We start from the raw sequence: 14,897 nt of genomic DNA, 5'->3' as shown, positions 1-14,897 counted from the left end.
TGAGAAGCCTAAATTCTTAAAGACTTTTAAAATTCTATAAGATTTCTTAAAAAAAAAAAAGCTGTCCATGGAGACCCTGAATGTTCTCTATATAGGTTTGTTAATTCAATGCATCTCTGTGAGGAGATACTGGTTGGTGCAGTGAGACTATTTGCTACACATGCACATTAGCTTACTAATTCTGCCATATGGAAAAGCATTGGATTGACTGAGATCATAAAGACTGATGATCTCAGCCAAGGAGGTGGAGCATCAGGACGGGGACAGGGCTGGCGATGGAATAAAGGTAAGTAAATCTCTTTGATTTAGGGGGCCCCAATAATCTAACTAGATATCGGTATACTGTAGCGTTAGGAATGCGTGTTTTGGTTTTCTGTAAATCCTTTAGTAGGTTGTTGTTCGTATGTGCATGGCTTCTTCAAGGAACAGAATACTGGACAATGTTAAACATTGATTTGTAATGCTGTAAAATCTGAAAAGGTCTCCAGTCAATTGAAGAAAGCTTTAATTCGTTTAGACAACCAACTAATTCATTCGAATTTTGAGTATTCTTTTCTCCATAAATTATATCTGAATTTAAGATTACTTTTAGTGTGGTTTGCTTTCCCTTAATTAAGTGTATGGGGTTTTTTTGCTACACAATTGATAGTATTAGAAGATCCATGTCTTTCAGAGGCTTGATCTAATTTAAAACATAGTTGTAACTAAAACTTGTGGTTCGTTCTTTTGAAGATATATCACATCCATCCAGGAAAATGGGAGGATTTTATTTCTGTGGAACTGTTTTCATTCTTTATCCTCTGCTGTATATTAAGAATGCAATTTTTTTGAGTAAACATTCTAGTTAATAATAAAAAGTTTTTATAATGAAATCTCTTTGGATCCTCACTAGAATGACACCGTCTGTTAGAGTGGAAAAGGTGCATTCAAACCCAAAGATCGATGGGATGTCAAAGCCTGCTGTGGGTCCTAACTGTACTTCTACTGTGACTTCCTCAATAAAGACTGGCCTTAATTGTCCATCAATACCAAAGCCACCCTTGCCTTCCCCAGGACAAATACCAAATGGTAAAGGTATTCTCTCGACTCCTCCTGTTTTGGAAAAGAAACCTGATGATACCCACAGCCGGAAATTTTTACACAAAAGATTGTCAGGTGTGTATCTACTATTTTTGTCTGACTTTATATCTGACTATAATGTTGAGTTTATATCTGACAACAAATCTTCAGATTTGTTGTATTCCCTTACGTGGGAATTATCCGACATTGCAATTTATTATATTGCAATTTATTTCATTGGATGTTTTTGGCTTTCTGTAAATCCTCTTTATTTAAAAGTATTATTCCAAACTTCTGGAATAAAAGGGAATCATGACGTGTCACACACGTCATGTGTCCTTAAGGGGTTAAAGGGGCACTTTAAGTGACTTAGCTTCTGCAGCTCAGTGCTTTGTCACACTATTTGGGAGCAATAGCGTAAAACTGGGAGGCTATTCCATCCCCAGTACTTTCAGCTTATTGCTGATGCCTAGGTGGAATGAAATTACCATTTGATAATTCAAAAGTATAATTTCCACATTCTAAATGTGGCCCAAGACTAGGTTTCTCTGAGTGCTTGAGAGAACCTTGTTTTTGTCAGTGTGTTCCTAAATGGTTGGACTTATAACTAAAGGGGATGTTTCCAGAGACTCTGGTGTTAACCTCATCTTTGGTGTTTTGAGTTGATTTTCAGTTAAAATATGTCATACTGTAAATTAAGCTATGTCAACAACCTATTCATGTAAGATTTTTTTATTTTACTTTTAAGGCATGAGTAAAGGTATATTGTATGTGTAATTAATGTATTTAAAGCTTTGTGAATGCATGTACAAAATAATGGGGGGGGGGAATAGTGTTTGCACCTAACACTTCTGGCAGGTGGTAGTTTGTTTTTTTGAGGATTCCTGCTATTGGCTTGTAATGGATTCATGAGTGTCAAACTGACTCACCCCCCACACCCATCCTTCCCCCTCCCCGCACCCATCCTTCCCCCTCCCCGCACCCATCCTTCCCCCTCCCCGCACCCAACCTTCCCCCTCCCCACACCCAACCTTTCCCCTCCACCCCATTTATAGAGTGTACATGGAAATTGAAGGTTTTAAATTTGGAGGGGAGGTACAAAGTTCTCATAGGAATAGAGAATAAATAGTGAGGAGATTGTGTTTTGCAACCTCTGGGTCATCTTAAATCACTCGTGAAGAAGATTTGGTCTGGAAAGAGACTGGAGGTATTGACGTCAATACAGATGATGAACATATCTAGTAAAGGCATTAGCTTGTGGAAAATAATAAGATGGAGCAGTCTAAAGGAGCAATTGTCGGTCTGACACCATATGTCCTTTTGGAAACGTGCAAAGCAAAACAATAAGTAAATAGGTTAGATGCAACTGGTCACATGAAAGATCATGTTAAGATTATGTAGTCTCCAGGAGTGTAGAATAATGACAATTTTGCATAGAGGCTATTAAGTAGGCAAAAGAGGCAATCCAAGTGATGAAGATAACCTTGGATTGACTGCCCTGATCTGATGGATAGTCTGAACTTTGTGTAGTATTTGTATGGCCAATAGGAGATTTGGTTTTTTACATTCATAAGCATCAGGAATTTTTCTTTAGTAGATACTTTTTTTTTATTGGCCATTTTCAGGGTTGAAGTTGGGAACAACACAGTGTCATCGTTTGACAGCACAGGACATTACCTTAAAGTTAAGTGGGCAGGTGACTTGTTTTAGAGGCTTAACCATCTGAGTGCCAAATAGGTATGTAGTGCTTTACTTTACCTGTCAATTTGGCACCCATTAAAAAAAGTCATCCCCACACCTCACCTACATCTGAGGATTAGAGTCTGGTCATGCCCATTTGTTTTGGGTGTTCATATAAAATTTTAGAAATTGTTGTTAGTCAACACAATTGCTTTTAGGGGTTCATTTGGGTGGTTGTTACCTTGTCTGTTTCCCTATCTGTTTGTGAATACAGTTGGCATGTGGTCATACCCAAACTTGTTTCATAGATACAATGGAGAGTTGGGGACTGGTCATCCCTATGTATGTTAAGCAGGTACAACAGGTAGGTTGAGAACTGGTCTTTTTCACTCTTGTAAATTCAGGCAATGGAGGACTGGTCACTCCAAACACATTTTACAGTGACTTTTAACCCCTTAACGCCGTTACGGCGTGCTATGCCGTCACGGGTTAAGTGGGCTTTAAAGCCGTTATGACGGCATAGCACGCCGTAACGGCTTGCAGCCCCAGGAGGTAAGTTATACTTACCTCCGCCGCGATCCGCTTCGGGAGGACTGCCTCACAGCCCAGGCAGCCCTCCCACGGCAAATCAGGCCCCCGGGGGCCATGTGATCGCTCTCAAAGAGCGATCACATGGCCCCCTATAGCTGGCCGTGGATATGCCAGCAGGGGGACTGTTTGAAATATCAGACAGTCCCCCTGCTGGTGGGAAGTATAAAAAATAAATAAAAGACAGGTGTAAAAATAAATTAAATATATTTATATATATGTAACGTCATACAAAGTGTATTTTAATATTAATATAAGTATATATATATTAATATTAAAATACACTTAGAATGACGTTACATATATATAATATGTATATATATTATATATATATATAATAGATGTACATATATATATTATATATAAATACGTATAATTAAAATAATAAATAAATAAACTAATAAAATAAATAAAATATTGAAACAAAATTTAATATAAATTATATATGTAATTTCATTCTAACTGTATTTTGTTATTAATATATATATATATATATATATCGGTAACAAAATACACTTAGAATGACATTCTATATATATCTATATATATATAAAATACAAATAACCGCAAATATATATATATAGATAAATACATATAATTACATGAAAGATTACATTAGTATACACGTAGAATTTAAATACCTATAAATGCATATATATTAAAATTCTACATGTATATTTAAATAATCTTTTAACGTAATTATGTGATTTGATTAATTAAAATTTGATTGACATGCCTGACAACACAGGGAGAAAGTGCAGAGAATTTAATTTGCAAGCACTATATTTGACCCTGTAACTCTCCAAGACACCATAAAACCTGTACATAGGGGATACTGTTTTACTCGGGAGACTTCGCTGAACTCAAATATTCGTGTTTCAAACTGGTAAATTGTATTACAACGATGATATTTTAAGTAAAAGTGACGTTTTTTGCATTTTTTACAAGCGAACTGCACTTTTATGGTCTATATTATTGTTGTAATATGTTTTACTGTTTTAAAACACTAATATTTGTGTTTAGTGAAGTCTCCCGAGAATAACAGTACCCCCCATATACAGGTTTTATGGTGTTTTGGAAAGTTAGAGAGTCACATATAAGGCTTGCATTTCATTTTTTTCACATTGAAATTTGCCAGATTGGTTATGTTGCCTTTGAGAGCGTATGGTAACCCAGGAATGAGAATTACCCCCATGATGGCATACCATTTGCAAAAGTAGACAACCCGAGGTATTGCAAGTGGGGTATGTCCAGTCTTTCTTAGTAGCCACTTAGTCACAAACACTGGCCAAATATTTGTTTTTTGCTTTTTTCACACAAAAACAAATATGAACGCTAACTTTGGCCAGTGTTTGTGACTAAGTGGCTACTAAAAAAGACTAAACATACCCCGCTTTCAATACCTTGGCTTGTCTACTTTTTCAAATGGTATGCCATTATGGGGGTAATTCTCATTCCTGGGCTACCACACCGTCTCAAAGGTAACATTACCAATCTGGCAAATTTCAATTTGAAAATGTAATGTTCTATATTTGACCCTGTAACTTTCCAAAACAACATAAAACCTGTTAATGGGGGGTACTGTTGTACTCGTGAGACATCGCTGATTACAAATATGTGCATTTTTTTGCAGTAAAACCTAACAGTATTATGACATTCACAGTTAAAATGTCAGACGGAAATGCAAATTTAAAAAAAAATCTTATTTTCTCACATTTTTTTTACTTTTATTCATAATAAATTATGTTCCATATATGAATAGTTAATGATAGATTAAAGCCCTGTTTCTCCTGAACAAAATGATATATAATAAGTGTGGGTGCATATAATATGAAAGAGGGGAACTATGGGTGAACAGACATGTAGCGCAAATTCCAGTTTTTGTTTACGTTTTGTTTTGATCAGAACGTGCACTATTGACTCCGTCCTGAAGGGGTTAAAGTTTCTTCTTGGGTTTTTTTTTTGCCCACTATATTGCATGAGTAGTGTTTCATCACTTCATTAATTAAGTTGACTATTCAAGAGTAGCTCTTTCTGGTCTCTGGAGCCGGAACGGAACAGTTGGAAACAAATTTCAAAATTATTTTGCTTAGAACAGGAGTTTCTGGGACATGTAGATCTGCTTTTTACTTTTAAAAAATTGTTAGAGCTAAACTACTATATAGCTTTGCTGTGCTTCTTGATGACTTGTGCACCTGTGTTCAGGGTTTTGTTTTTCTTTTTTGATACAACCGATTAGAAGCTGGTTATTTTTGTTTAAAGAGTACCCTTTCAAATGGATATTTGTACAGAAATCTACAATATGTCAAATTAATATATATAGCAATCTGTCAAATTCTGTATCTCTGCATAGAAAGCATATGTACAGAGGAGAATGCATTGTCTGTAAACTGCGGGAGTTGTGGCTGAACTCAAAATGGCATTTTCTGTCTGAAAACAAGTTAGAACAATATACTTATGTTGCACACATAAATTGTGATTAATTCTCATTTTGTTTTTAATTCTGATAATTAAATAAGAAAAGAAAATCATGCACATTAGTATATATATATATATATATATATATATATATATATATTTCTGGTATGCTTAATTTTATTTATTTTTTGTGGAATTTAATAATAAAAAAAAAATAAAAAACACCAAATCCTTTCAAAATGCTCTTGCATTATTCCTGTATTTTGGCCCATTTCATCGGTAATATGAACTCTTTATTAAGTTCCAAAGGATGCCTGCCAAATTTTGATGTGCATACTGTATCAATCTTTTTAATTTAAAAGTGACTCTTCGCTTTAATTCCATTATACAGATCGAGAGTTTGACCCAGATATACACTGTGGTGTTGTCGACGTAGAAACCAAGAAGCCCTGCACTAGGTCCTTAACATGCAAGGTAAGAGGATATTTTGTTTAGAGTGCAACATTTTAAAGGAAAAAATCCTTTAAAATAACTTTTGGTTCTTTATTACTCTTACTGTTCTTTCTTTAACTGTTTGTGAGGATATGGTTGGCACACCTACTTTATTCACCAGTATTGTATGGTCTCTGGCCAGTTACCAGGAGCCATGTTTCTCCCTATTTTTATACTGATGTGACCCAACAAGAGAGGTTTAAGCATAAATGCATCTCTGGTAGCTGGTCGGTCACCTGATGGGATTTTCTTGGATTCAAATAATTGTATGTGTTGTGAACTGACCTGGCTCTCTCACCCCTGAAATATGTAATGATGGGAAACAAAGTGTAATTACATATTTATTTTTTTCATATAATTTATTTTAACATGACATTCTCCCCTTAAAGGATGAACTGGTGGATGAACTGGTCTGGGTAAAGTGGTCCCTTAATTTCTAACTCTGCAATGTGAAACATGGCCAAATTGTTTTCAATTTAAAACTGCAATGTTTACATTCAAGGGTTAAATCCACCTGTACTGGCTGTCTTCCTGACAGCCACTAGAGGCGCTTCTTCCTCAAGACAGGCTAAATTGATTCAGTCTGGGAATCAAATTGCTGTTGATAGCAGCATTTGATTAGTTGTGCGCCGTGCATGCCAAGTTCCAATCCATTGCTTCTTTATGGAGGAGATCACGGGTGATGTCAGCTTGGATGTTGACATCAAAGGTGGAGCCGGAGCCTGCAGCAGAGAAGCCTCCGTGCTGTAAACAAGTTGAGTAAACTTTTTTACTTTACTTTACACAGCAAAATGAAATGGACAGAAGGGAAACTTTATAGTGCCTAAATAACAATTATAATCGCTAGGACTATAGTTTCTCTTTAAAATACAAAAATGTAAGTACCGTATATACTCGAGTATAAGCCGACCCGAATATAAGCCGAGGCCCCTAATTTTATCCCAAAAAACTGGGAAAACTTATTGACTCGAGTATAAGACTAGGGTGGGAAATGCAGCAGCTACTGGTAAATTTCTAAATAAAATTAGATCCTAAAAAAAATATATTAATTGAATATTTATTTACAGTGTGTGTATAATGAATGCAGTGTGTGCGTATGTGTGTGTGTGTATGAGTGCAGTGTGTGTGCGAGTGCAGTGTGTGTGCGAGTGCAGTGTGTGTGCGAGTGCAGTGTGTGTGTGCATGAATGCAGTGTGTGTGTGTATGAATGCAGTGTGTGCAGGGCCGGTGCAAGGATATTTGCCGCCGTAGGCAAAAAACATTTTGCCGCCCCCTCCCCCCCCATATGTCCTGACTTCCCCTCCTCCTCCCTCAGTGGTCCTTACCTCCCCACCCCCGTGTTCCTTCACCCCCCCCCCCCAGTGGTCCTGACTCACCCCTCCCCTAGTGGTCCTTACCCTCCCCTCCCCTAGTGGTCCTTATCCCACCCCCTCCCTCTCATAGTGGTCCTTATCCCCCCCATCCCTCCCATAGTGGTCCATATACCCCCCCCTCCCTCCCATAGTGGTCCTTATACCCCCCCTCCCCCCCCATATGTCCTGACTTCCCCTCCTCCTCCCTCAGTGGTCCTTACCTCCCCACCCCCGTGTTCCTTCACCCCCCCCCCCCCAGTGGTCCTGACTCACCCCTCCCCTAGTGGTCCTTACCCTCCCCTCCCCTAGTGGTCCTTATCCCACCCCCTCCCTCTCATAGTGGTCCTTATCCCCCCCCATCCCTCCCATAGTGGTCCATATCCCCCCCATCCCTCCCATAGTGGTCCATATACCCCCCCCCCTCCCTCCCATAGTGGTCCTTATACCCCCCTCCCTCCCATAGTGGTCCTTATCCCCCCCTCTCCCTCCCATAGTGGTCCTTATACCCCCCCTCCCTCCCATAGTGGTCCTTATCCCACCCCCTCCCTCCCATAGTGGTCCTTATCCCACCCCCTCCCTCCCATAGTGGTCCTTATCCCCCCCTCCCTCCCATAGTGGTCCTTATCCCCCCCCCCCCCTCCCATAGTGGTCCTTATCCCCCCCCTCCCATAGTGGTCCTTATACCCCCCTCCCTCCCATAGTGGTCCTTATCCCCCCCCTCCCTCCCATAGTGGTCCTTATCCCCCCCCTCCCTCCCATAGTGGTCCTTTCCCCCCCCCTCCCTCCCATAGTGGTCCTTATCCCCCCCCCTCCCTCCCATAGTGGTCCTTATACCTCTTTTTTTTTTTGTTATTATTAATTTTTTATTATTATTTCTTATTTTTTTTTCGTCCCCCCTCCCTGCTTGATACATAGCAGGGAGGGGGGCTCCTTCCCTGGTGGTCCAGTGGCAGTTCAGTGAGGGGAGAGGGGGGCTGGCAGAGCTGTACTTACCTTTCCTGCAGCTCCTGTCAGCTCTCTCCTCCTCCGCGCGGTCTGTGCAGCTCCCTCTGTCAGCTCCCAGTGTAAGTCTCGCGAGAGCCGTGGCTCTCGCGAGACTTACACTGGGAGCTGACCGAGGTGCTGAACGGACGGCGCGGAGGAGGAGAGAGCTGACAGGAGCTGCAGGAAAGGTAAGTACAGCTCTGCCAGCCCCCCTCTCCCCCCAGTCTGTATTATGGCAATGCAAATTGCCATAATACAGACTCTGACTCGAGTATAAGCCGAGTTGGGGTTTTTCAGCCCAAAAAATGGGCTGAAAAACTCGGCTTATACTCGAGTATATACGGTAAGTCCCTTTTTAAGTTTCAATTCTTTAATTCGTCAAAACATTCCAAAATAGAATCTGTGAAGTTTATACAGCTAAATGTCTGCACCATGTGATATTTCCCTGCCATACTTAAACAGGCTTGACCTGCAGATTATTGCTCTTGTTTCTTATTGACTCTTTGTTACATCAGATTAAAAAGGGATATTTTTGTTCTAGAAACTGCTTATTCTATATTTATTTTTATTTATTTTTCTCCATCTCTTAAGCATCCTTTTCTAGATGTCATATATACGAACACGGATTAAGATGTCATGCACTACATTGCTAGACAAATAAAAATGGTCTAACACTCCTCACTACATATACATTCCCTTTAATGTGTACTCCCAAGCTGCTGTGAGTACATATTAAAATGAATTTATAAGTATCGAGGAGTGCTGGCCTTATAGATAGATGTAGATCTTTGACTGGTTATTGGATGGACCAGAGGCCAGGGGACACCCTCTTAACAGATATACAAGCACTCACTGTAGCTTACATGTACTACTCTGTTGACTATGGCATGGACCCCTCAGGCTTGCAATGATGAGTAAGTACCGTATATACTCGAGTATAAGCCGAGTTTTTCAGCCCATTTTTTGGGCTGAAAAACCCCAACTCGGCTTATACTCGAGTCAGAGTCTGTATTATGGCAATTTACATTGCCATAATACAGACTGGGGGGAGAGGGGTGCTGGCAGAGCTGTACTTACCTTTCCTGCAGCTCCTGTCAGCTCTCTCCTCCTCCGCGCCGTCCGTTCAGCACCTCGGTCAGCTCCCAGTGTAAATCTCGCGAGAGCCGCGGCTCTCGCGAGACTTACAGTGTGAGCTGATAGAAGGAGCTGCACGGACGGCGCAGAGGAGGAGAGAGCTGACAGGAGCTGCAGAACAGGTAAGTTACAGCTCTGCCAGCACCCCTCTCCCCCCACTGAACTGCCACTGGACCACCAGGGAAGGAGAGCCCCCCTCCCTGCCATGTATCAAGCAGGGAGGGGGGACGAAAAATAAATACAAATATAAATAAAATAATAATAAAAAATAATACTAATAATAATAAAAAATAAAAATAAAAAAAGGGGGTATAAGGACCACTGTGGGGGGGGGGGGGGTATAAGGACCGCTATGGGAGGGAGGGGGGGGATAAGGACCACTATTGGAGGGAGGGGGTGGGATAAGGACCACTATGGGAGGGAGGGGGGGTATAAGGACCGCTATGGGAGGGAGGGGGGGATAAGGACCACTATGGGAGGGAGGGGGTGGGATAAGGACCACTATGGGAGGGAGGGGGTGGGATAAGGACCACTATGGGAGGGAGGGGGGGTATAAGGACTGCTATGGGAGGGAGGGGGGGGATAAGGACCACTATTGGAGGGAGGGGGTGGGATAAGGACCACTATGGGAGGGAGGGGGGGTATAAGGACCGCTATGGGAGGGAGGGGGGGGATAAGGACCGCTATGGGAGGGAGGGGGGGGATAAGGACCACTATGGGAGGGAGGGGGGGGGATAAGGACCACTATACCACTATGGAAGGGAGGGGGGGATAAGGACCACTATCGGAGGGAGTGAGTGGGATAAGGACCACTATGGGAGAGAGGGGGGGAGAAAAGGAACACTATGGGAGGGAGGGGGGGATAAGGACCACTATGGGAGGGAGGGAGGGGGGGGGGATAAGGACCACTATGGGAGGGAGGGGGATAAGGGCCACTATGGGAGGGAGGGGGGGGATAAGGACCACTAGGGGAGGGGAGGGGGAAGTAAGGACCACTAGGGGAGGGGGAAGTAAGGACCACTAGGGGAGGGGAGGGTAAGGACCACTGGGGGAGGGGGGTGAAGGAACACGGGGGTGGGGAGGTAAGGACCACTGAGGGAGGAGGAGGGGAGGTCAGGACATATGGGGGGGGGGGCAAATATCCTTGCACCGGCCCTGCACACACTGCATTCATACACTGCATTCATACACACACTGCACTCATACACACAAACACTGCACTCATACACACACACTGCACTCATACGCACACACTGCATTCATTATACACACACTGTAAATAAATATTCAATTAATATATTTTTTTTAGGATCTAATTTTATTTAGAAATTTACCAGTAGCTGCTGCATTTCCCACCCTAGTCTTATACTCGAGTCAATAAGTTTTCCCAGTTTTTTGGGGAAAAATTAGGGGCCTCGGCTTATATTCGGGTCGGCTTATACTCGAGTATATACGGTATATCGTTATTCGCCAGGTCTTAAAAGTTACACGCCACTGCAAGCCATTGTATACTCATAAAGGGGGCAAAAAAAATAATAATAAATATATATATTTATATATACCAAGAGAACATTTATTGCATCATTGCTTGCATAGAAAATATTTCTATAGTGACTGTTTTTTGTTTTTTCTTCTTCAGACACATTCCTTAGGATACCGGAGAGCTGTACAAGGGCGCAAGAAACGATTCGATGTGTTGTTAGCAGAGCACAAAAACAAATCCAGGGAAAAGGAATTGATTCGTCATGCGGAACAGCAGCAGCAGTCGACGCCTGCGCTCAGGGAACCTAATCCTGTACCTTCAAAATCTTCCCAGGAACTGCACCAAACATCTCATGCACTTACTGCTCCTGAAGTGAAGCCTTCAGTACCCAACAAGGCCAAGATTCATAACCCCAGTCTTCCAAGGTCAATCACTTGCACCCATGTTGATATGAATTTAGTGCCTGTTCTGGGGGGGTGAAACTGCATTAAAAAAAATCTGGTTGTCGAAGTAATGACATGCCTCTTTTTGTTTCCAAACTTTCAACACAACGGTTTATCTTATATAGTCTCACCTAGGCCCAAAGTAGTATTCTGCCAATTGAAACTGGCCTCATGAAAGGTACATTTAAAAAAAAGTAATGACATGCCTATTTTTGTTTCCAAACTTTCAACACAATGGTTTATCTTATATAGTCTCACCTAGGCCCAAAGTAGTATTCTGCCAATTGAAACTGGCCTCATGAAAGGTACATTTAAAAAAAAAAAAGTATATAACACCCATACACGAAAACATCTTCATTCATGCACATTACGTTATTCCTAGGGATTTTGTGTTCAGCTGCCTTTAAAAATACTGTATGGGTATCCCCTTTAAATCTGCCTATAAAAGGGATCTACGTTGAAAGAAAAAAAAAGTATTTTTACCTTCTTTTGGATCCACGGTATAAAAAATAACAAACAATAATTTATAGTGATTGCTAATTATGTCACAAAAGGGGTAGGATGGGTGGATCCTTTTTTACTTTAATCAGATTTCTCTGTGGATCAACAACCTGCTCGCATAGATTATTTTTATTATTATTAATATTCAGGTTTTTTGTTGTTGGTTTTTTTTTTGGTTTTTTTTTTAAAGAAGAAGCTAATATACAGGACTTTTTGAAAATACAATTCTACAGAATCTGATAAAACTACCTCTTTGGATGTATAATTCCACATCTTTATTGTTCTTATTGTAAATATACCTTAAATCTGCTGTGTGCAAAAACTAAATTTTCCAGTCTCAATGTGTGACTTGTCTGTTCTATGTTCCTGCTAATGAACAGGTTAACACATAGCAGTTTGTACTGTTGGTGTATTTATTTGTATAGTGCTGTCATATCCCCTGTGAGATGCTTTTTTTTTTTTTTTCTTCTAAAGAAAACAAATACAGTTTTTCTAGCCTGTCTTCACAACGGTTTTCCTTACCTTTATTCATTTTGTAGCTTACCTTTTTTATATTCAAAGTGGGTGTTTTAACCACTGATTAATTAAGAGGCAATATTATATTTTAATCATATCCACCAATTCCCCTTTTTATGCATATAAACATATTTAACTGCCTAGTTTATCTACAATTGTCTCCAAATCGCTTTTTGTTTGTTATCCCTAATGCACCCTATTAATGTCTGTTACTTGCTGGTTCCTTATTACAAACTGCCCCTTGCCTGCCCAATCCCCCAATTATCCAAAACCTTCTGTAGAGAAGTTATATACATACACATATATAAATATATATAGTTTTTTGTCATCTTCAACCAATGACACATGCATTGCAATGCCCACTTGGAAATCATTTATAAATTGTATTAAAGAGAAGTAGACACAGAACAGAATCCACTTCACTTACAACTTTTGTCCAATTTGCTAATGTTCCATTTACAGCTACTCTCCGCAATATGTTTTTAAGCCAATTTTCTTTTCAAGAACAAGATCTCACTTTTATTAGCAACCTGTTGTGTGGAACTGTTTTAAATGCATATTGAATGTCACTACCTATCGGTACTTCGTTAGAAATTGGATGGTACATATTTTATGGTGTGTGTGTGTGTGTGTGTGTATGTATATATGTATGTATGTAGCTAATTAATTTATTTAAGTTTATTTAGTTATTTAAGAACATATTGTATTGTGTAAATAAATAACACCAACCTTTGTGTTCCATTGACCTTTTTAGGCCTTCAAGCTACCCGGCGCAGCACAGTGGGAATGCCCCAAGTGACTCGCCTTCTGTGCATGAATCTCCTCATCCAGTAGTATCCGCAGCTGAGCCAACCTCTCGGTTATCTAGTGATGAAGGGGAAGGGGATGACAAAGAAGAAACTGCCGAAAAACTGGATTGTCATTACTCAGATCATCACCCTCGACCAGCAGCGGTAAGAATCCCATACTATGATATATTAGTCATAAAGTGAAGAAGAGAACAGACAGACAATGCCAAGTGTGTTTTGTTATGTAAATTAGCACAGGAGAAGGGCCATCATATAGTTTGCTTTTCTTTGATCAGGAATTACAGTTTATAAAAACCAATAAATAATCCATAACACTGAGAAATATATGCTATAGTCTGTTTTGTGAGCCAAGGCAATTATGATTGAACTTGCACCTAGTTAATGGTTTTATACTAAGCTACTCTTTGTGTTTTATTTTCTCTTTTTATTTTTTTAGTTTTGCGCCTTCGGCAGCCGGCAGATTGGAAGAGGATATTATGTGTTTGACAAACGGTGGGACCATATCCGATGTGCACTTAACTTTATGGTGGACAAGCATCTTAACTCCCAGATGTGGCGGTACGACATAGATCAGCTTATGATATGTGATTGTATATATTTATGATTTATCAGAGTAAACATTTTATTTTTTAAACCCTTAAGTTCCAGAAAAGCGCACAGTGCTTTGAAAAACCTAAATGGCGTTCCCTAAATACAGAGGATATAAAATATTACAACAAGACACAATGGAAGGAAGCTCTAATTAGTCAGGTAGAAAATCATTTGAACAGATTTCCAGGTGCTTTAACCTCTTAAGGACACATGACATGTGTGACATGTCATGATTCCCTTTTATTACAGAAGTTTGGTCATTAAGGGGTAGAGGAAATCCTTCTCTTTTTCAAAGTGTAATAATATAATGTATGACGCTTCAGAAATAAGGGCAAGTACGTGGCAAGTAAGAGGTATAAACTCAAGGCATTTTGTTAGAAATGCCTCTTTTTAAGTATAAATTCAGGACATCAGTTTAGTGGAGCATGCAAGTCATGAGGGAAGTTATCCCCTCGTTTAGCAAAGTCAAATGAATTAAAAGCAAATTAAAAATGTTATGCCAAAATTAGAAATGTTTACAGTTTGACTATTCTACCCAAGTTGGCTTTCAGTTCGAAACAACTTCTTTAACCACTTAATACAACTTAAAAATATTATTTTTGAACTAAAACAATAACAAATATGGGAAAAGGTTAGTCTTTTTATTTTTTACTTTTAAAAGCAATATTGTGCCTATGTTTGTAACATATTTTAATTTAGTTGGCAGTCTTTGGAAAACACGTTTAATAATTGGTAGAATTTGACACTGGTGTTTTTCCCCTTTCCTAACAGTGCAGATCCCGTGGATTAATGAAGTCACAGGCCACACTTTAATTTAGTTGATAATAGATCATTTTACCAATTTTAA

At 39.9% G+C, this 14,897-nt stretch overlaps 1 protein-coding gene across 5 annotated transcripts in view; it reads left to right on the top strand.

The window, feature by feature from the left end:
- ATXN7 (ataxin 7) overlaps positions 1-14,897 on the top strand; it is a 136,870-nt gene that overhangs the window by 91,042 nt on the left and 30,931 nt on the right. For all 5 annotated transcript variants that reach the window (XM_063426834.1, XM_063426833.1, XM_063426835.1 and 2 more), the window contains 5 exons: positions 893-1,155; positions 6,137-6,219; positions 11,347-11,615; positions 13,405-13,603; positions 13,896-14,017. In XM_063426834.1, coding sequence (XP_063282904.1) covers positions 893-1,155; positions 6,137-6,219; positions 11,347-11,615; positions 13,405-13,603; positions 13,896-14,017 — 936 coding nt within the window. The remainder of the gene's footprint in view (positions 1-892; positions 1,156-6,136; positions 6,220-11,346; positions 11,616-13,404; positions 13,604-13,895; positions 14,018-14,897) is intronic.

This window comes from Pelobates fuscus, chromosome 7, assembly GCF_036172605.1.
Source record: "Pelobates fuscus isolate aPelFus1 chromosome 7, aPelFus1.pri, whole genome shotgun sequence".
In the NCBI taxonomy this organism is placed as follows: Eukaryota; Metazoa; Chordata; class Amphibia; order Anura; family Pelobatidae; genus Pelobates; species Pelobates fuscus.
This window is presented reverse-complemented; position numbering and strand designations above follow the sequence as displayed.